Source organism: Muntiacus reevesi, chromosome 1 (assembly GCF_963930625.1).
Source record: "Muntiacus reevesi chromosome 1, mMunRee1.1, whole genome shotgun sequence".
Lineage (NCBI taxonomy): Eukaryota > Metazoa > Chordata > Mammalia > Artiodactyla > Cervidae > Muntiacus > Muntiacus reevesi.
The window spans coordinates 178,133,379-178,155,243 of NC_089249.1; the positions used below are offsets into that span (position 1 = coordinate 178,133,379).

General features: G+C 55.8%; 1 protein-coding gene across 1 annotated transcript in view; it reads right to left on the reverse strand.

The window, feature by feature from the left end:
* Positions 1–21,092, reverse strand: part of PASK (PAS domain containing serine/threonine kinase) — a 37,280-nt gene extending 16,188 nt beyond the window's left edge. The window contains exons 1-8 of the mRNA XM_065931125.1: positions 20,967–21,092; positions 14,352–14,608; positions 13,338–13,570; positions 12,634–12,804; positions 11,794–11,934; positions 11,071–11,205; positions 8,792–9,052; positions 7,609–7,762 (exon numbers count right to left, since the gene is read on the reverse strand). Of these exons, the coding sequence (XP_065787197.1) occupies positions 7,609–7,762; positions 8,792–9,052; positions 11,071–11,205; positions 11,794–11,934; positions 12,634–12,804; positions 13,338–13,570; positions 14,352–14,547 (1,291 nt within the window). The 5' untranslated portion in view covers positions 14,548–14,608; positions 20,967–21,092. The remainder of the gene's footprint in view (positions 1–7,608; positions 7,763–8,791; positions 9,053–11,070; positions 11,206–11,793; positions 11,935–12,633; positions 12,805–13,337; positions 13,571–14,351; positions 14,609–20,966) is intronic.
* Positions 21,093–21,865: the final 773 nt, after the last annotated feature.

The window sequence follows — 21,865 nt, forward strand, 5'->3', positions numbered from 1 at the left end:
CCGGTGATGCCGCCCACCCAATTACGTACAAAGAACATGAATTACACACACACACTGAAAGAACTTAGATTCTGGAAAAAGAGAAAAGGGAACGTAACAATGACAGAGAAAAAAAAACTTGAAAAAACAGTCTTTGCAAATGGAAAAATCCAGATACAATGAAGGAAACCTCATGTTAAGAAAAGGGGCCACTCAAAGAGAGTCAGTAGCCTGACAAAGCATCGTCTAAAAACGGAACACCAGGGACATCCCTGGTGGCCAATGGTGAAGAATCTGCACTTCCAACGCAAGGGACATGGGTTTGATTACTGGTCAGGAAATAAAGATCCACATGCCACAGACAAACTAAGGCCACACACAACTACTTAGCTTGCACACGCTGGGGCCAGTGTGGCACGAGAACGGAGGCCATGCCCCAAAAAGAGATCCTGCATGATATGGGGAACACTCCAAACACCGCAATCAAGGCCTGACACACACCATCTCACAGTGAGCACTCACGTCCTGTCAAACACCACACAGGCACATCTGAGGCCTGACACACACCATCTGACAGTGAGCACTCACGTCCTGTCAGACGCCACACAGTCACATCTGAGAACCGACACACACCATCTGACAGCGAGCACTCACGTCCTGTCAGAGACCACACACTCACATCTCAGGCACGACACACACCATCTCACAGCGAGCACTCACGTCCTGTCAGACGCCACACAGTCACATCAGAGGCCCGACACACACCATCTGACAGTGAGCACTCACGTCCTGTCAGACGCCACACAGTCACATCTCAGGACCGACACACACCATCTGACAGCGAGCACTCACGTCCTGTCAGACACCACACAGTTGTACCTGAGGCCCGACACACACCATCTGACACTGAGCACTCACGTCCTGTCAGACACCACACAGTCACATCTCAGGCCCGACACACACCATCTGACACTGAGCACTCACCTCCTGTCAGACGCCACACAGTCACATCTCAGGACCGACACACACCATCTGACAGTGAGCACTCACGTCCTGTCAGACACCACACAGTCACATCTCAGGCCCGACACACACCATCTGACAGTGAGCACGCACGTCCCGTCAGACACCACACAGTCACATCTGAGGCCTGACACACACCATCTGACAGTGAGCACTCACGTCCTGTCAGACACCACACAGTCACATCTGAGGCCTGACACACACCATCTGACAGTGAGCACTCACGTCCTGTCAGACACGACACAGTCACATCTCGGGCCCGACACACACCATCTGACAGCGAGCACTCACGTCCTGTCAGACACCACACAGTCACATCTGAGGCCCGACACACACCATCTGACACTGAGCACTCACGTCCTGTCAGACACCACACAGTCACATCTCAGGCCCGACACACACCATCTGACACTGATCACTCAGGTCCTGTCAGACACCACACAGTCACATCTCAGGCCCGACACACACCATCTGACAGTGAGCACTCACGTCCTGTCAGACACCACACAGTCACATCTGAGGCCTGACACACACCATCTGACAGTGAGCACTCACGTCCTGTCAGGCACCACACAGTCACATATCAGGACCGACACACACCATCTGACAGCGAGCACTCACGTCCTGTCAGACACCACACAGTCACATCTGAGGCCTGACACACACCATCTGACAGTGAGCACTCACGTCCTGTCAGGCACCACACAGTCACATATCAGGACCGACACACACCATCTGACAGCGAGCACTCACGTCCTGTCAGACACCACAAAGTCACATCTGAGGCCTGACACACACCATCTGACAGTGAGCACTCACGTCCTGTCAGACACCACACAGTCACATCTCAGGCCCCACACACACCATCTCACAGCGAGCACTCACGTCCTGTCAGATGCCACACAGTCACATCTCAGGCCCGACACACAGCATCTGACAGTGAGCACTCACATCCTGTCAGACGCCACAGTCACATCTGAGAACCGACACACACCATCTGACGGCGAGCACTCATGTCCGGTCAGACACCACACAGTCACATCTGAGGCCTGACACACACCATCTGACACTGAGCACTCACGTCCTGTCAGACACCACACAGTCACATCTCAGGCCCGACACACAACATCTGACAGTGAGCACTCACGTCCTGTCAGACACCACACAGTCACATCTGAGGCCCGACACACACCATCTGACAGTGAGCACTCACGTCCTGTCAGACACCACACAGTCACATCTCAGGCCCGACACACACCATCTGACAGTGAGCACTCACGTCCTGCCAGACGCCACACAGTCACATCTGAGGCCCGACACACACCATCTGACAGTGAGCACTCACGTCCTGTCAGACGCCACACAGTCACATCTGAGGCCCGACACACACCATCTGACAGTGAGAACTCACGTCCTGTCAGACGCCACACAGTCACATCTCAGGACCGACACACACCATCTGACAGCGAGCACTCACGTCCTGTCAGACACCACACAGTCACATCTCAAGACCGACACACACCATCTGACAGCGAGCACTCACGTCCTGTCAGACACCACACAGTCACATCTCAGGACCGACACACACCATCTGACACTGAGCACTCACGTCCTGTCAGACACCACACAGTCACATCTGAGGCCCGACACACACCATCTGACAGTGAGCACTCACGTCCTGTCAGACACCACACAGTCACATCTGAGGCCCGACACACACCATCTGACAGTGAGCACTCACATCCTGTCAGACACCACACAGTCACATCTGAGGCCCGACACACTCCATCTGACAGTGAGCACTCACGTCCTGTCAGGTGCCACACAGTCACATCTCAGGACCGACACACATCATCTGACACTGAGCACTCACGTCCTGTCAGACACCACACAGTCACATCTGAGGCCTGACACACACCATCTGTCAGTGAGCACTCACGTCCTGTCAGACACCTCACAGTCATACCGGAGGCCCGACACACACCATCTGACACTGAGCACTCACGTCCTGTCAGACACCACACAGTCATATCTGAGGCCCGACACACAACATCTGACAGTGAGCACTCACGTCCTGTCAGACACCACACAGTCACATCTCAGGCCCGACACACACCATCTGACAGCAAGCACTCACGTCCTGTCAGACACCACACAGTCACATCTAAAGCCTAACACACACCATCTGACAGTGAGCACTCACGTCCTGTCAGATGCCACACAGTCACAACTGAGGCCCGACACACACCATCTGACAGTGAGCACTCACGTCCTGTCAGACGCCACACAGTCACATCTAAAGCCTGACACACACCATCTGATAGTGAGCACTCACGTCCTGTCAGACACCACACAGTCACATCTCAGGCCCGACACACAACATCTGACAGTGAGCACTCACGTCCTGTCAGACACCACACAGTTACATCTGAGGCCCGACACACACCATCTGACAGCGAGCACTCACGTCCTGTCAGACACCACACAGGCACATCTCAGGACCGACACACATCATCTGACAGTGAGCACTCACGTCCTGTCAGACGCCACACAGTCACATCTGAGGCCTGACACACACCATCTGACAGTGAGCACTCACGTCCTGTCAGACGCCACAAAGTCACATCTAAAGCCTGACACACACCATCTGACACTGATCACTCAGGTCCTGTCAGACACCACACAGTCACATCTCAGGCCCGACACACACCATCTGACAGTGAGCACTCACGTCCTGTCAGACGCCACACAGTCACATCTGAGGCCCGACACACACCATCTGACAGTGAGCACTCACGTCCTGTCAGACACCACACAGTCACATCTCAGGACCGACACACACCATCTGACAGCGAGCACTCACGTCCTGTCAGACACCACACAGTCACATCTCAGGACCGACACACACCATCTGACAGCGAGCACTCACGTCCTGTCAGACACCACACAGTCACATCTCAGGACCGACACACACCATCTGACACTGAGCACTCACGTCCTGTCAGACACCACACAGTCACATCTGAGGCCCGACACACACCATCTGACAGTGAGCACTCACGTCCTGTCAGACACCACACAGTCACATCTGAGGCCCGACACACACCATCTGACAGTGAGCACTCACATCCTGTCAGACACCACACAGTCACATCTGAGGCCCGACACACTCCATCTGACAGTGAGCACTCACGTCCTGTCAGATGCCACACAGTCACATCTCAGGACCGACACACATCATCTGACACTGAGCACTCACGTCCTGTCAGACACCACACAGTCACATCTGAGGCCTGACACACACCATCTGTCAGTGAGCACTCACGTCCTGTCAGACACCTCACAGTCATACCGGAGGCCCGACACACACCATCTGACACTGAGCACTCACGTCCTGTCAGACACCACACAGTCATATCTGAGGCCCGACACACACCATCTGACAGTGAGCACTCACGTCCTGTCAGACACCACACAGTCACATCTCAGGCCCGACACACACCATCTGACAGCAAGCACTCACGTCCTGTCAGACACCACACAGTCACATCTAAAGCCTGACACACACCATCTGACAGTGAGCACTCACGTCCTGTCAGATGCCACACAGTCACATCTGAGGCCCGACACACACCATCTGACAGTGAGCACTCACGTCCTGTCAGACGCCACACAGTCACATCTAAAGCCTGACACACACCATCTGATAGTGAGCACTCACGTCCTGTCAGACACCACACAGTCACATCTCAGGCCCGACACACACCATCTGACAGTGAGCACTCACGTCCTGTCAGACACCACACAGTTACATCTGAGGCCCGACACACACCATCTGACAGCGAGCACTCACGTCCTGTCAGACACCACACAGGCACATCTCAGGACCGACACACACCATCTGACAGTGAGCACTCACGTCCTGTCAGACGCCACACAGTCACATCTGAGGCCTGACACACACCATCTGACAGTGAGCACTCACGTCCTGTCAGACGCCACACAGTCACATCTCTAGCCTGACACACACCATCTGATAGTGAGCACTCACGTCCTACAGACACCACAGAGTCACATCTCAGGCCCGACACACACCATCTGACAGTGAGCACTCACGTCCTGTCAGGCACCACACAGTCACATCTCAGGCCCGACACACACCATCTGACAGCGAGCACTCACGTCCTATCAGACACCACAGTCATATCTGAGGCCCGACACACATCATCTGACACTGAGCACTCACGTCCTGTCAGACACCACACAGTCACATCTGAGAACCGACACACACCATCTGACAGTGAGCACTCACGTCCTGTCAGACACCACACAGTCACATCTCAGGACCTACACACACCATCTGACAGCGAGCACTCACGTCCTGTCAGACGCCACACAGTCACATCTCAGGCCCGACACACAGCATCTGACAGTGAGCACTCACATCCTGTCAGACGCCACAGTCACATCTGAGACCGGACACACACCATCTGACAGCGAGCACTCACGTCCTGTCAGACACCACAGTCATATCTGAGGCCCGACACACACCATCTGACAGCGAGCACTCACGGCCTGTCAGACACCACACAGTCACATCTGAGGCCCGACACACACCATCTGACAGCGAGCACTCACGTCCTGTCAGGCACCACACAGTCACATCTGAGGCCCGACACACACCATCTGACAGCGAGCACTCACGTCCTGTCAGACACCACACTGTCACATCTCAGGCCCGACACACACCATCTGACAGCGAGCACTCACGTCCTGTCAGACACCACACAGTCACATCTCAGGCCCGAGAAACACCATCTGACCTTGAGCACTCACGTCCTGTCAGACGCCACACAGTCACATCTAAAGCCTGACACACACCATCTGACAGTGAGCACTCACGTCCTGTCAGACGCCACACAGTCATATCTGAGGCCCGACACACACCATCTGACACTGAGCACTCACGTCCTGTCAGACACCACACAGTCACACCTCAGGCCCGAGACCCTCCTTCTGACAGTGAGCACTCACGTCCTGTCAGACGCCACACAGTCACATCTCAGGACCGACACACTCCATCTGATAGCGAGCACTCACGTCCTGTCAGACACCACAGTCCTATCTGAGGCCCGACACACACCATCTGACAGCGAGCACTCACGTCCTGTCAGACACCACACAGTCACATCTGAGGCCCGACACACACCATCTGACAGTGAGCACTCACGTCCTGTCAGACACCACACAGTCACATCTCAGGCCCGACACACACCATCCGACAGTGAGCACTCATGTCCTGTCAGACACCACAAAGTCACATCTGAGGCCCGACACACACCATCTGACAGCGAGCACTCACGTCCTGTCAGACACCACAGTCATATCTGAGGCCTGACACACACCATCTGACAGCGAGCACTCATGTCCTGTCAGACAGCACACAGTCACATCTGAGGCCTGACACACACCATCTGACAGTGAGCACTCACGTCCTGTCAGACACCACACAGTCACATTTCCCCTCCGTGACTGTATTAAATCCACTGGTGTTTCCTCCATGTCCAGGTCTTCCTTTAGACTCGCCTTCAGGTGACAGCACTCGTAGACGCAGACCTTGGTGGGTCCCCGAGGCGACACCAGGGCTGCCCCATCCAGCCTCCTGGAGGGGAATTGAGCCCCCCAGAGGCTGCCGGATCCTCCGCTGTGCCTTGCTTCCCGGGGCTCCACCTCCAGAGAACAGACAGCAGTCCGTGCAGCGGGAGCCCCACAGTGCACCCCTCACACGGTGCTACAGTGTCACAGTGTGGACTCAGGGCTTTTATTGGAATCATCTAAACGTTAAGTTAAAAGCACTGGAAGGCTTCCCTGGTGGCTCAGTGTAAAGAATCCATCTGCCAGTGCAACAGACACAGCTTCAGCCCCTGGTCTGGGATGAGCCCACGTGCTATGCAGCAGTGAGGCCCGGGTGCCACCACTCCTGAGCCTGTGCTCTAGATCCTGCGAGCCAGAGCCAGGAGTCACGAGCCTCAGCTACCAGAGCCTGTGCACCCTACAGCCGGTGCTCCCCAACAGAAGCCACTGCAGTGAGAAGCCCTCGCACCTCGACTGGAGAGGAGCCTCCACTCTCCACAACTATAGAAACGCCTGCACAGTGACAAAGACCCTGCACAGCTAAAACTAAATAAGTAAATTAGAGGGAAAAAAAACAAACAAACACTGGAAATAGACAAAACTAAACAAATTTTACGAGACTGCTGACTCAGGGATGGACCTGACATCGGTCCCACCTTCAGCTACTTACATAAAAGCTACGTCACTTACTCGCACAGCAAGACTGCCAACTAGCTGTGGCGCTAGACGCAGGCACACGTGACTTACTTGGGCATCTCCCATCCTGCGCTCTGCACGAACGCAGCTGTGAGCCCCACTAAAGTGTCCCATGCCTGGAACTTGGAAGGCCCACAAGACACAGAGAAGAACACCAAATCCACAGTACAGGGTCCCCACGCCACCACCGCCCCCCATCATGCCCACGCCCACCCCCAGCTGCAGCCCCTTTCCCGTGGAGGGGGTGGCCCGGGAGGAGGAGGGGGCTGGCCTCACCCTGGGCTGTGCTGGCAGGCTCGTCCTCCATGCTGACCCCAGGCCCACTCTGGCTGCCAGTGTCCAGGCAGCTGGCCAGGTCCCGCAGAGGTAAGGAGCTGTCATAGGCAAGGTCCATGTGGTGGTAGAAACCAGGAATCAGGAAGGTGATGTTCTAGGAAACAAAGGGTGCTTCAGAACTCGGCTAGGCCCCACCCGGGCAGAGTGTGAAGAGGACGTGAGCAGGCCTGGACAAGGTCCGGAAAAACCCCGGGTCAAGCTCCTCTCGGCAGGTCCAAAGACCCCTGACACCCACCATGGAAATCACAGCTAGTTTCTCTTTCCCTTAGCAAACCCTAACCAGCCTGCTGTCACATATTCCCTGCAAAGACTCGGTGCCCACATGTTCTTGAGGGAAGCCCTTATCCAGAAATCACTCCAACTGTGTGATCGTTAACTTCAGTTGAACTGTTTCACTTAATTCAAACTAGTATTTCTATTAGAAAACAGGGCAGGACCTCTTTTGAGGCTCTGGTTAAAGCTCTGGCTGGCTGGTTGGTGTGCAGTGCTGGCCCCAGTGAGGGTGGCGAGAAGGGATGGCTGCCTGTGGGCATCGAGGTACTCAGCAGAAGGTGTGGGGAGCCCAGGCCAGCACCCACCTCAAGAGCTGGGCCAGCCAGGCATGGGGCCAGGGGCAGGGGGCTGCTCAGATGTCGAGTGACGCACCACACAGCAGCCTCTCCCTCCAGCGTGAACCACCCCCTCAACCAAGTGGACGCCCACGCCCCTCCCCAGAAGCCCTGGAGGATCGCGGAGACCACGAGGGAGGGCCCCTCTTAGGCAGCCTAAGAGGCTCGCCTGCCCGCAGAGCCCAGCCCAGTCCAAGAAAGAGGTTACAGAGACGCCTCCTCCGAGCTGACCCACTGTGGCCCCCGGATGGAGGTGTGGAGGCGTGACACCACCCTGCAGGAACTCAGACCAGACCTCATGTGGGACAGGCTTTTGGGCAGAGCCCCTTCCCTCTCCTGAGGGGCACCTGACACGCAAGGGCTCTGCCGGAGGTCCAGACAAACGGGCACAGGCGGGGCGTGGGGCCAAGGCAGAGGTCCTGCTCTTTGGGCCCAAGTCCCCAGGGAAGCCGGCCACCGCAGCAGCAGGCACGGTGCACAGGCCTCTGGGGGTCACACCCGGCCCCCCAGCCCACCTTGCCCAGGAGCTCAGCCTTTCCGTAACCAAACAGCATCAGGGCAAAGCTGTGGTTGATGCCGTAGATGGTCCCATCGGGCAGGAGTGTGATGAGCCCACTGATGGTGGAGAACACCCAGATGGATGCTGAGTAGCCCCCACCAGGGGCCACCTCGCCGTCTGCAGCCTCCTCACTGCTGGACTGGGACTTCAGCTTCAGGCTCAGGGGGAAGGTGGCGCCATCCCTGGCTCTTCCGACGGACCTCTGAATCTTGAGATTCTGGAAGAAAGGCACACCCCTGCGCCCACCGCGGCACCTCCAGTGGCCCAAGCTGTGAGGTTCTGCTGCTCGGCGGGCACCCCCGGGACACCCACCCTCCACCCTGCTCTTCCTGCCTCATCTCCCCACCGCCCCCCAACCCTAGGGAAGGCAGAGACCTGACCAAGAGCCGCGGCCGGGACCCAAGCCAGCACGACTGCTCCCCACTCCAGAAGAGCCCAAACGCAGTGCACACAGGGGCCGTCAAGCCACGCGCCAGGACTGGCCTGGCCCCTCCAAGCCTGCAGGAAGCGGGTCCCTGTGCTCCCCACCTGGACCACCAGGCCCCCACCATCTGCCTCTGCAGCCAGCGAGGCGGTGGCTCCCCAGACTGCTGGCCTCCGGGTAGTCTGTCCATCTCCGCTCTGCCTCCACGGCCCCCCATCATCCACACCACCAAGTCCTCCATCAAATTTCTCTGCTTTAAACACTCAGAACCTGTCCACTCTCCCAAGCAAATCCCACAAAAGAAGCATCTAACAGGCTTTCCAGGTCAGCTCCTTTCTGCTCTCAAGACGGCTGGTCCCCAGGCCTGTGTCTACCCCTCACCCAGTGTGCCTGCCTCCTTTTTAAGGGTTCCCCCGCAAGATCTGCAGAGGCCCAAGGCCCAAACATGGGGAAGCTCCCTGCACCAGTCCTGCACCCTGACCGGGGGCGGAACTCAAGACCCCAGACTCCCCCTGGTAAGACCCCAGGCCCCAGTGAGCCCCGAGGAAAGAAGGGCACAGCCACTTTTGCTGAAGAGGTGACAGGTGGATCCAGCATGGAGCTGCTGGGAGTATGCCTGCACATGTCTTTTGGTACATACACACGTGTGCGCATGTGCCTCCTGGCAGACACAAACACATGCCTCCTGGCACACACACCTCCTCTGGATGCGTGCCTGGGGTGGGGCAGAGTTAAGAGTTAAGAGTTATGCAAGAGTTATGTTCAGAGTTAAGCAAGGGCTTCCCAGGCGGCGCTAATGGTAAAGAATCCACCTGCCAACGCAGGAGACAAAAGAGACGTGGGTTCGATCCCTGGGTTGGAAAGATCCCCTGGAGAACACCTGGCAACCCACTCCAGTATTCCTGCCTGGAGAATCCCATGGACAGAGGAGCCTAGCAGTTACAGTCCATAGAATAGCAAAGATTAGGATACAACTGAAGCGACTTAGCAAGTCCAAAAGGACTTATGCCAGCACGCCAGAGTTCAGCATGAGAGACTGCCGAACAGTTCCCTACAGTGGTTGCACCAACTGAGCCCCACAGCTTTGGGCTTCAAGAGGTCCGCTGTCTCAGGACAGAATAGGGGGCATAAAGAGAGCAAGGTGTAGGAGAAGGGGCTTCCCATCGAGCTGGAGGGACTGAAACTGGCACCCCACCACCCGGGAGGGCCTGGCTCTCAGCCTGAAGGCAGAGGAGAGCCAGGGAGAGTCCACGACATCCTGGAAGGGTCTATTTCCTGCAGCAGCAGAGCCGACCTTACCCCAGCTTGACCACCCCTGACCATCTGACCCTGCAGGTGGCTGACTGTGACATCAGGTGAATCCTGGCAGTGCAACCGCTGTGTGAAGGCCGCACGCTAGTTGTGAAACAGGGCCCCTGGGAACTGGGGGGGCCAGCTGAGAAGAGAACCCCCAGCCCAAACCCCCACTGCCCCCCAGAGCTACTGAGCAACTGCCACCACCTGACCCGCAGTCCTGACTTGGGCGGGAGACGACGCCCACCAGTCACTCCTCCTCCTTGCAGCCCCCAGACCTCTCAATAAAGAGGCCCCAACAGGAGCTCCAGGAAGGGGACCAGGGGCAGGGGTGGCCAGTCGGGGTGCCACAGAGGCTCTGAGCCTCGGTCAAGACTGCAGTGTAGACATTCCTGCTGTCAGGTCATGGAGCTGGGTCTACAAACTCAACTGACACTAGACAGAGAGACTCCAGCAGCCACAGGGCCCAGCTTCAGCCAGGCAGCGCCAGCAGCCAGGGCCCTGCCCTGAGGACCTACCGTGGGGACGTGCCCGCCAGGAGGGGGGAGCTGCAGGGAAGGGATGAGGTCTGTGATGTTCTGCCCAACCACCTCCTCCCCAGACGCGAAGCCGTGCAGGTGCGCGAATAGCCCATCACAGGACGTCACGGTGCCCTAGGAGGAAAAGCCGGTGTTGAGCCTCGTGATCCAAGTTCCCTGTGCTTCAGCTTCAAACCTCACTGAACCTCCGTACCTTCCAGCTGAAAGCAAGGCTGTGGTGCGCCCCCCGTCCCAGCCTCAAAAGTGCAGGGGCAAAGGAAGCTGCCCTCAGAATGCTGTCTCCCAGCTCTGCCAGATGTTCCCAAACGCATGTTCCCCCAGGCACCCACAGAAGCCCGGCTCACGCTGGAGGCTCACAAACCACACACACAACCGGCACACCCACGCCAGCCTTAAGTGCAGCCTGCGTGTCAGCCAGCACCCAGGGGGCACACGTATGACTTTATCCAAGTGTTAAGATCATCCTGTGGGGGGCCGGGCTCATATCCCACGAGCATAGGTGGGGGAACAGAGGCCAGGGAGGTCGGATGCCCTGCCCAAGCACAGCTACCAGGTGGGCACTCAGGCACATCCTTCAGGCCCCAGGCCCTCTTCCTGCCCCAAGGCCCCGGGGGACACCATGTGCTGACACGCCGGGGCGGGGCGGGGGGGGGGGCCCAAGGGGTAAGGTGACCCACAGCTGGGAACCCGAACGTGACTCACGTCGTTCCGGAACGCCACCCAGGCCGAGACCCGCTCCACGGGCTCCAGCATGACCACGCAGCAGAGGCTGCTCTCCTGCTTCACCCTCTTCATCCACACAGACACCGGGATCCTCTCCCCGCTGCGGCTCACAATGTCCACCTGGGGCACAGAGGGGCTCAGAGCGGCCCAAGCCCGGCCCGCGGGCGTGCCTGCCCACTGCTCACCCGCCTCCCGTATAGAAATTAATCAAAGTGCAAACAAGGCTTCCGACGCTCGACCATATAGTCTCTGAGTGAGTGATCTATCAGAAGAGTAGCTGTTCTCATACTCTGCTTCACGGCAGAGTATAAAGCAAGGGAAACGTGGTGGCCAGATTTCTTAAAGGAAAGACACCCACACATGTTCAGTGTTTGCTTTTCCTTCTAGGCGGTAGTCCCGTGGACGGGTAATTTTCTGGGTGTACATGATCCTACTTGTTTCAAGGCCTGAGGCTCAGGGCTCAGCATTTAACACGCAAGTCAGCCTGTCAACGTCCAGCCTGGACACACACATGGGGGAGCCCAAAGCTCCAGGGAATCGTTGTAGCCATGCCACCCTCCAACACCACCAGACAGGTGGGCATGGAGACGGAGATGGGAGATGACAAAACTGCCAGCTCCCCAGAACCTGGCGTGAACCCTGCAGGCTTGCCAGTGTGGGCCGAGCCTCATCCCTCATCAAGGAGCACCAGGAAAGCGCAGCATCTCCACTCTGATGTGGCCTCACCCGTGCCCACCCCCTTCCCAGCCGCCCCCTATGTCAGGGCCAAGGGCGGGACGGCCAACCGTGAACGCCAGCAGCCCAGAGGCCTGCACTCACCACGGTGCCGAAAGCGACGGCGGCATGCCCGTCAGCCTCCACATGCTCCTCGCTGAGGGCCTGCATCATGTCGGGGTCCGGCTTCAGGAAGAGCTGCGTGAGCTTCTGGCCAATGAGGTCGTGGCTGCTGTAGCCCAGGAGCCGGCACGCTCTGTCGTTGGCCACCAGGATCTGCGGTCACAGAGAGGAGGCCCCGTGTCAGCAGCAGCTCCTCCGCCCCCAGAGCAGCTGAGGGGAAGGCGGCGTAGGCTTCGCTCTCCACCCCACCGTCGGCAACTCTCAGCAGAGCCACCGCAGCTCCTCCACCCCAGAGAAACAGAAACAACTGCCGGCAGTGCAGCAGGGAGACTGGCACCACGCCGGCTTCCCCCACCAAGACGGGCGTGGTGGCGGGGACCAGCCCCATGCCCACCCACCTAAAAGCCTCAGCTCTGTGCACACAAACACGATCCCGGCTCTCCACGCTCAGCAAATAAGATTACACGACGCACTACCCCCTCTCCTTGAGTCTCTGCATCGATGGGAGGACTCGATTTGCCCAGACAGATTCATACTGAGGTCTCCAAAGTCATTGCTCTCGCCGCTGCAGAGGTAGACCCGACCGTTCTCCCAGCTGCACTGACACGCTCAGGTGCCCGTCTGAGGCAGTAAGCTGAGGCCGCAGACCCCAGGCGCGCGGCTGGGTCACACCCCACAGCACGCACCTCTGTGGTCTTGGCGTCCACAGTGAACACGGCCTTGTTGGGGTTGCACACAGGGGCCGGGAGCAGCGGTGGGGACCACCCCAAGGACAAGCCCCGCAGCAGGGAGCAGCAGGACGTGCTGCCCAGGGACCCCGCGAGGTCTGTCTGCCCCAGCGTGGCCGAGCAGTGCAACTTGCTCATGCAGATGTTTTGGGCAGCCAGTGATGACAGGCAGTAGGAGCTCCACCTCTCCTCTGGAAAGCAAAGGGACACATTAGAGCCCACATGGCCCCTGCCTCGAGCTCCTGCAAGAGGGCCCAAGGACGAGGTGACTACAGTGTTGACAAGCACTCAGCCGTGCATTCCAATACCCCCCGGGGCCCGCCAAGACCCGCACACAGCAGCACAAACGCCAAGCTCCCCACTGTCCCACTGTCCTCCCGGGCCCCCCACCCACAGGGTCGTTCACCATCACTCCGGAAAGTCTGCTCCCGGCAGCAGGCCATTCTCACCCAGCCCTTCAGGACCCCCTCTGCTTTCCCCACCTCCCTCCCCCCAGCCCGCTCCTCCAGCTCCAGCCAACTCCCACCTGCTGCTCCCCAGGGGGCCCCTCCAACAAGGAGCTGCCCTGGCAGAGCGGCGCACTCCCCCTCGGCTGGATCTGGGCCCTGCAGGCCTTGGGGAGGCTGGCCGCCTGCGGGCCATCTAAGCCGCCTGCATCTGAAGGAGAGCAGGAGCCTGGGCGCGTGCAGTAGGCACATGCTGAGCCCAGTAAATAAAACGCAGTCTGGCTCCAGGCAGCCCACCCACCTGGCCAGCCACCTCACACACGGCGGACTAAGCCTGACCCTGCACTGCAGGCCGATCCCAGCCCCGCCTGGACGAGAAAAGTGTCTCGTCTGCTCAGGAGTCACAGCAGGACCAACGCAGCAGAAACACAGGCCTCCCCCCTCCCATCAGAGCAGTCACCGAGCGAGGAGGCCAGCGTGGCCCCGTCCTGCACAGGCCGCTGGCCGGCGGGGAGAGGCTGCTTACCTGACAGCAGCATGCGGCTCTGGCAGAGCTTCGACAGCCCGGGCCTCCTGCTCGCATGTCTGTGGGCTGACGACCAGGACTTGCCAGGCTCCAAGGCGGTGGGCGCGGCAGGGCCCTCCGGGGGCACCGGCAGCGGGGGGCTCCCGCCCGGGCCCCGCCTGTCCTCTGCAGAGGCCGTTGAACCCCCATCCTCCATGGGGAGCTAGCGAGCCAGCGGGACCGCTGTCCACCGGAACACAAAGGAAGTTGACCAACGTCTGCCAGGCAAGGACAAAGGCAGCTTAGCTAGTTCATTCTTCAGCTCAGTCCCAAACAGCCATCCAGGGTCAGAACCTACGATGCGAGGACCGTCAGAGCACAGAGAAAGGGTTGGGAAAGAGAGAAGGGAAAAGGAGGAACCCCAGCGGAGCGGGCGGAGCCAGGAAGCACGCTACAGTACAGAGCCATGGGCGGGGGGCCCAGCCAGGGGCCTCCAGGGCCAGGGCGCTGTGCGCCTAGAACCTGCACCCCACTTCTGCGTTACCGCCTGGGCAAGCAGAGCCAAGAGCTGGCAGCCAGGGTTACAGGAAGCAGAGACGCTGCTCTCAGAGGTTGTACACAGACTCTCACGCACTCTCAACTCCCGCACAGAGGCCATGCTCCCAGAGGGGCTTGGCCAGACCATCTGTGGGTCTCAGAGAGCCTCCCGGAGAGGCAGGCGGCAGCGGGGCTTCACCTGGGGACTGGGATGCTGGCTGCAGTCATTTCTGTGATCTTGATCCCAGGTCTGACGCCAGGGCTGGTGGGCATGATCCTGGAACCCTCCCTCTAGCCTAGTAGCGCCAGGCTTCTGCCCAGCTCACCACTGTGCCCACAACAGTGCCACGAGGCGAGGCCTCCCAGGAAGCTGGGCTGCGGCCAGTCCTACACACCAGCACACTACAGCAGCCAGCCCCAGCGCAAAAGAAAGGTGCAAGTCACCCACACAGGAGGCAGCCCTGACGCCTCGGGTCCTGCTGCCTCAGCGGGGTGTGCTGTTGGGCCCCACAGGACATTGTTCACACAAAGCCACTTCTCCAAGGCTGGCAGACATAACTAACCTACCTAGTATGAAGAAATAAAGGTTAGCAAGATGAAGAGATGGAAGAATATGTTCCAAATGAAAGAACAACAGAAAAACCTCAGAGAAAGAACTTAACAAAACAGAGATGAATAATCCACCCAGGTGGCTCAGTGGTAAAGAATCCACCTGCCAATGCAGGAGACCTGGGTTCGATCCCCAGACCAGGATGATCCCCAGGAGGAGGAAATGGCAACCTGCTCCAGTATTCCTGCCTAGAGAATCCCATGGACAGAGGAGACTGGTGGACTGCAGTCCATGGGGTCGCAAAGAGTCAGGCATGAGTAACCAAACACACATACAATCCACCTGATAAAAGAGTCCAAAGTGTTAGTCACTCAGTTGTGTCCAACTCTTTGTGACCCCATGGACTGTAGCCCCAGACTCCTCTGTGCATGGAATTCTCCAGGCAAAAATACTGGAGCGAGTTGCCATTCCCTTCTCCAGGGGATCTTCCTGATCCGGGGATCGAACCTGGGTCTCCTGCATTACAGGCAGATTCTTTACCATCTGAGCCACCAGGGAAGCCCAAAAGAGTCCAAGATCACGACCATAAAGATGCTCACAGGATTCAGGAGGGCAAAGGGGTGGACACGGTGAGAATGTCTACTAAGAGTGAGAAATATGTAAAAGAACCAATCAGAACTGGAGAATACAAGAGGTGAAAAAATGTACTCGAAGGAATCAAGTAGATCAGATGAGAGAGGAACAAACCAAAGATATGGAAGGCTGAGTAGTAGAAAAGAAACCACCCAAACTGAACAGGAAAAATAAAAAAGAACTAAGGAAAATGAGAATAGTTTCAAGGACCTCCAGGACAACATCAAGCAGAGCAACACTCAAGTTAGAGAGGTTGCAGCAAGAGCAAAGAGGGAGAGAGCAGAGGACTTACTTGAGAAAACAACAGCAGAAAGGAACAGACCTCTCGGTCCAAGGAGCACATGACAACACAGTAACAATTTTGTGAGGTGACAGGTGGTTACTAGGCTCACGTGGAGATGGTTTCCTAATGTACCTAAATGCCAAACCCATATGATGTACACCTGAAACCAGTATTGTAAGTCAACTATATTTCAACTTTAAAAAAGGAATAAGAAAAATAGGCAAAAGGAAAAAAAATTTCACAACAGAATATCCTGTAAACCTATGACAAGAAACTTAATCATGACATTTGCATAACCATGACAACTTTACACCTACTAAATCAGCAAATTTGGAAAACTCAGCAATGGCCACAGGACTAGAAAAGGTTAGTTTTCATTCCAATCCCAAAGAAAGGCAATGCCAAAGAATGCTCAAACTACCACACAATTGCACTCATCTCACACGCTAGTAAAGTAATGCTCAAAATTCTCCAAGACAGGCTTCAACAGTACATGAACCGTGAACTTCTAAACGTTCAAGCTGGATTTAGAAAAGGCAGAGGAACCAGAGATCAAATTGCCAACATCTGTTGGATCATCTAAAAAGCGAGAGTTCCAAAAAAAATCTACTTCTGCTTTATTGACTCTGCAGATCACAACAAACTGTGGAAAATTCTGAAAGAGATAGGAATACCAGACCACTTGACCTGCCTCCTGAGAAATCTGTATGCAGGTCAAGAAGCAACAGTAAGAATCAGACATGGAACCACAGACTGGTTCCAAATCGGAAAAGGAGTAGATCAAGGCTGTACATTGTCACCCTGCTTATTTAACTTATATACAGAGTACATCATAAGAAATGCTGGGCTGGATGAAGCACAAGTTGGAATCAAGACTGTCGGGAGAAATATCAATAACCTCAGATGTGCAGATGACACCACCCTTATCGCAGAAAGCAAAGAACTAAAGAGCCTCTTGATGAAAGTGAAAGAGGAGTGTGAAAGAGTGGGCTTAAAGCTCGACATTCAGAAAACTAAGATCATGGCATCCGGTCCCACCACTTCATGGCAAATAAGATGGAGAAACAGTGGAAACAGTGACAGACTATTTTCTTGGGCTCCAAAATCACTGCAGATGGTGACTGCAGTCATGAAATTAAAAGACACTTACTCCTTGGAAGAAAAGTTATGACCAACATAGACAACATATTAAAAAGCAGAGACATTACTTTGCCAACAAAGGTCCATCTAGTCAAAGCTATAGTTGTTCCAGTAGTCACACATGGATGTCAGAATTGGACTATAAAGAAAACTGAGCGCCAAAGAATTGATGTTTTTGAACTGTTGTGTTGGAGAAGACTCTTGAGAGTCCCTTGGACTCCAAGGAAATCCAACCAGTCCATCCTAAAGGAAATCAGTCCTGAATATTCATTGGAAGGACAGATGCTGAAGCTGAAACTCCAAAACTATGGCCACCTGATGTGAATAACTGACTCATTGGAAAAGACCCTGATGCTGGGAAATATTGACGGCGGGAGAAGGGGACGACAGAGGATGAGACGGTTGGATGGCATCACCGACTCGATGGACATGAGTTTGAGTAGGCTCCAGGAGTTGGTGGACAGAAAAGCCTGGTGTGTTGCGGTCCATGGGGTCGCAGAGAGTCAGACACAACTGAGCGACTGAACTGAAAACAGCAAAAGTTAAGAGTTCTAAAAACTCTTAATACCAAATGTTGATAAAAGATGTAAAAAAAAAAAAAAAAAGATGTGAATCAATGGGAACAATAACAAATTAATATAATCTCTTCAGAAAAAAATCCAAGTCCAACGTTCACCTTCTCTGACAGTACTTTCCACCCTCAGATTTACATCCTAGAAATCTTTGCACATGGATAGCAAGTCACACTCAAGAATGTTCAGGGCAGTATGGCTCATAATGGCGAAAGAAAAAAATAAAAACCTAAGCATTCCTCAATTAGAAAACAGACTTAAAATCCTGGTACATTTGTGCTATGAATTATAGACTGAAAACAAATTCTGTACACACACGGTTAAGTCTTAGTAATAAATATGAAAAAAAAACAAGTTACAGAAAACTATCCTCAATAGGATTCCTTCTGTGTAACATCCCCTCATCCACATAGTTTAGGGATACACACTTACATGACAAACCCAAACGTCAGGCCGGAGGTGTCTTTTGAGGGTCCTCTGAGCTGCAGTAAGGGAGGGAATGAGGGCACAGGATCTTCCACGTCCTAATTCGGGTGGTGGGCTTAAACGTGTCCACTTTACTGTTTTGGTTTGTGACTGATATTGCAAATCAATCAACTAGTATACACTGAAAAATTGAGATATTTTACATGTACCTGTTTACATACCTCATGGGATTCTAAACAGTAATAGCTGACCATGAACCAAATAATGAGTAGAAAGAAGTGAAATAATGAATAAAAAGAAGTAGCAAGAAAGAAGTGAAATAACAAACTATTAGGTGTTGCTCTCCTTCAAGGAGCAACATTTAAATGTCAAAGGTTGAGATTTCCTTCTTTCAGCATCTCAATGTTCTAATTATTTCTATAATAACTAACAGTGACATGATCATATTTTAGTTTTCCACTTCTACAGCCAGCATGTAGACAAAGTCCAGCAGGCTTGATTATGATTTCAGACATTATAAATGTTATAGAAGTTTACATTGTAAAACACAGTAATAAAACTCTTCAGAATACACTGTAAATGTTACAAAAGCTTACTTTGTCAAAACGACAAAAACTGGGGAGAGGAGATAAGGAAATGAAGGGAGGGGAGAGGGCACAGAATGTTTTATGCTTCTGATGCGAAGACCTGACTCATTGGAAAAGACCCTGATGCTGGGAAAGATTGAAGGCGGGAGGAGAAAGGGACGACAGAGGATGAGATGGTTGGATGGCATCACCGACTCAGTGGACATGAGTTTGAGTAAACTCCAGGAGTTGATGATAGACAGGGAGGCCTGGCGTGCTGCAGTCCATGGGGTCACAGAGTCAGAAGCAACTGAGTGACTGAACTGAACTGAGGAAGTAAAGAATATCAGAAGTTAATAAACCAAGAAGTGGCTGCAGAAAAAACCATCCCTTCTCCCTTTGCACTTTCTATACTGAGTGTAGTCTGTGGGGCCAGTTCAGCCTCACACAGCACATCCAGGCCACAGACCCAGGTTGGCCCTTGAGAGCACAGAGCCTGGCTTCACACATCCTTAGATCACTTCCTTTTTCACCCATTCAATTTTGACTCAAACTCTAATCAGAAATGCCTGCAAATCCAGGCCAAGGGTTTTAGAATAGGTGGAGTGGTTTTTAAGAGGAGGGGGGAGGTGTATGATTGTTCTGTTTTGTATCCCCTCGGAGCAGAAGCCATGGGAAGCTGGACACAGACAGCGCCTGGTGGTGCCTCAAATTAACCCTCCTCCTGGTGCTGATCTTGATTCCAGAAGGTATGAGTGACGCTCTCCACCGCCAATCAAACAGAAGGAGAGGTTTGCAGGGAGCTTCTGGAAAAGTACTCCTTGCTCTTACAGGTGAACGTCTAGAAGCAAGTAACTTTCTCCCAGAAGAACAAACGCTAGGAGACAGCTGGTTCCAACTGCTCCCACCACGGCTGTACAAGCAGAGCAGCACAGCATGAGGCTAACATGCTGGCGGGCAGAGCTGAGAATGGCACGATGTCATTTGGAGCCACAGGATGACCCCACCCTAACACCTGCCTTCCTCTGGACGTCAGCTGTGGGGCTCATCCTGAGGCGGTCTGTTTCTCGCGTCCAGACCCCCTTCAGAGTATCCAGGGTGACGCTGCTGTGTTGGAGGGTATGAACCAAGGGCACCTCTCAGACTTGAGAGGCCAGCACAGGCGTCCTGGAGGAGGCACCAGCAGAGTTGAGCCGGCAAAGCAGAGTGAAGGAACCCTTCAGGAAGAACTGCAGTGAGTCCTACAGGGCCCCTGGGGAGGGGTCCACCCGTAAAGACGGGTCTGAAGAAGCTGGGCTGATTCCCAGGGCCTCTTGTTGCCGAAGGCAGTATGGCTCTTACCCCAAAGACTGACTTTCAAGGTCTGCTTGGTGGTAACCTGACCAACACGGGGAAGGGGGAAGTCACCGTCATTCACGCAAGAAATTATAAGGTCTTAAAGCAACGGCAGGAAGACACAGAGGGGAACTGGCAAGAGAAAGTAAGACACAGAATCGACATAGGTTTACTTTGCCAGATGTAGAAGGTAGGGGGACAGAAGGCATCAGACCGCACCGCAAGGCCACGGTTTTTGTCTAGGAAAAAGAAACGCTTACGAGGAAGTTAAAGACAAACCCCACGTGTGCAGTGGGGACGTCGGGCAGCATGGATGAGGCTCACAGCTCACGGCTCTCCGCACAGACGCCCACTGAGGGGCTCCTGGGCGTCAAGCTCCGCGAGCCTCCTCCTGGCCCCTTCCAGCGGTGGGACAGGCGCACACAGTGCCTCTGGGGGCAAGGACCGAGCGCAGGGTGGGGCCAGGCCCAGGCCGAGACCGGGCAGGCGCGAACAGCCACAGGGCGGCAAGCGGGCCGCCACCGACCGAGCGGCGCGGGGCGGGCAGTGGGACAACGTGGGGCGCGGGGCGGTGCTCCCACGCGGGTGGCTCACCTGAGGTCGCCCAGTCACCCGCCGAGCTCTCCTCAGCGCGCCGGGAGAGGGCCAGTCCGCGCCTCTAGCGCCACCAGCCAATGACAGAGCGACGGGTGCCGATTGACAGGTCCCAGGGGCCAACCGCCGGCGCCTGTGGGCGGGGACCCAGGGAACCCGCGAGGAGACGCCCGCGCTAACGGTTGCTAGGGACGCGACGGAGTCCGTCTACGGCGCCGCAGAGGAGCCAAAAGAGACGGCGCCTCCGCCAGCGCGGTCCCCGGACACCGTTTCCTCCGGTCTCAGGATCAAGAAGGGTGAGGACCGTGGACCTCGCCCCTCGGAGGCCTCGACCTGAAGGCGCGGAGCAGAGGGCGGCTCCCTCACGGCTCACGATGCCCGCGGGGCCGGGGCCCGTTTCGGGCTGCGGCGCCCGCAGTAGCTAAATCGGCATCCAGATCCGACCAGCTCTCCTGGACCCGTTAGCGGACAGGCCCCGGAAAAGAAAGCGGACGCCCTGCGCTGAGCGTTAACTGGAAGCGGCCCCTTCATACGGGTTCAGTCCACACCGCGACGCCGGGACAATGTCTGCCCAATTCTGCAGACGCCGCCGCCAAGGCTCGGAGTGGCTGGGGAGCCGCCCCGCCGTGTCCCGCCACCAGCCCATGAGCGCAGAGCCACCCCAGGCTCTTCTCCGCTCGCCCGCAGGCTCGGCTCCGCGTTTGCGACCCCGAGCGTCCCTGCCCTCATCCAGCTTCCCGCCTCCAGAGCCTACAGTGCGCTCATCACCTGCCTGTAGGGCGGGGAGACCCGCGGCGCGGAGGCGGAGGCACGCGCGGTCTCGCGGGTGAACTACAACTCCCATGAGGCTCTCGAGCCGCGCAAGAGCGCAGGGCCCCATTGGCTGGAAAGCCTCTGAG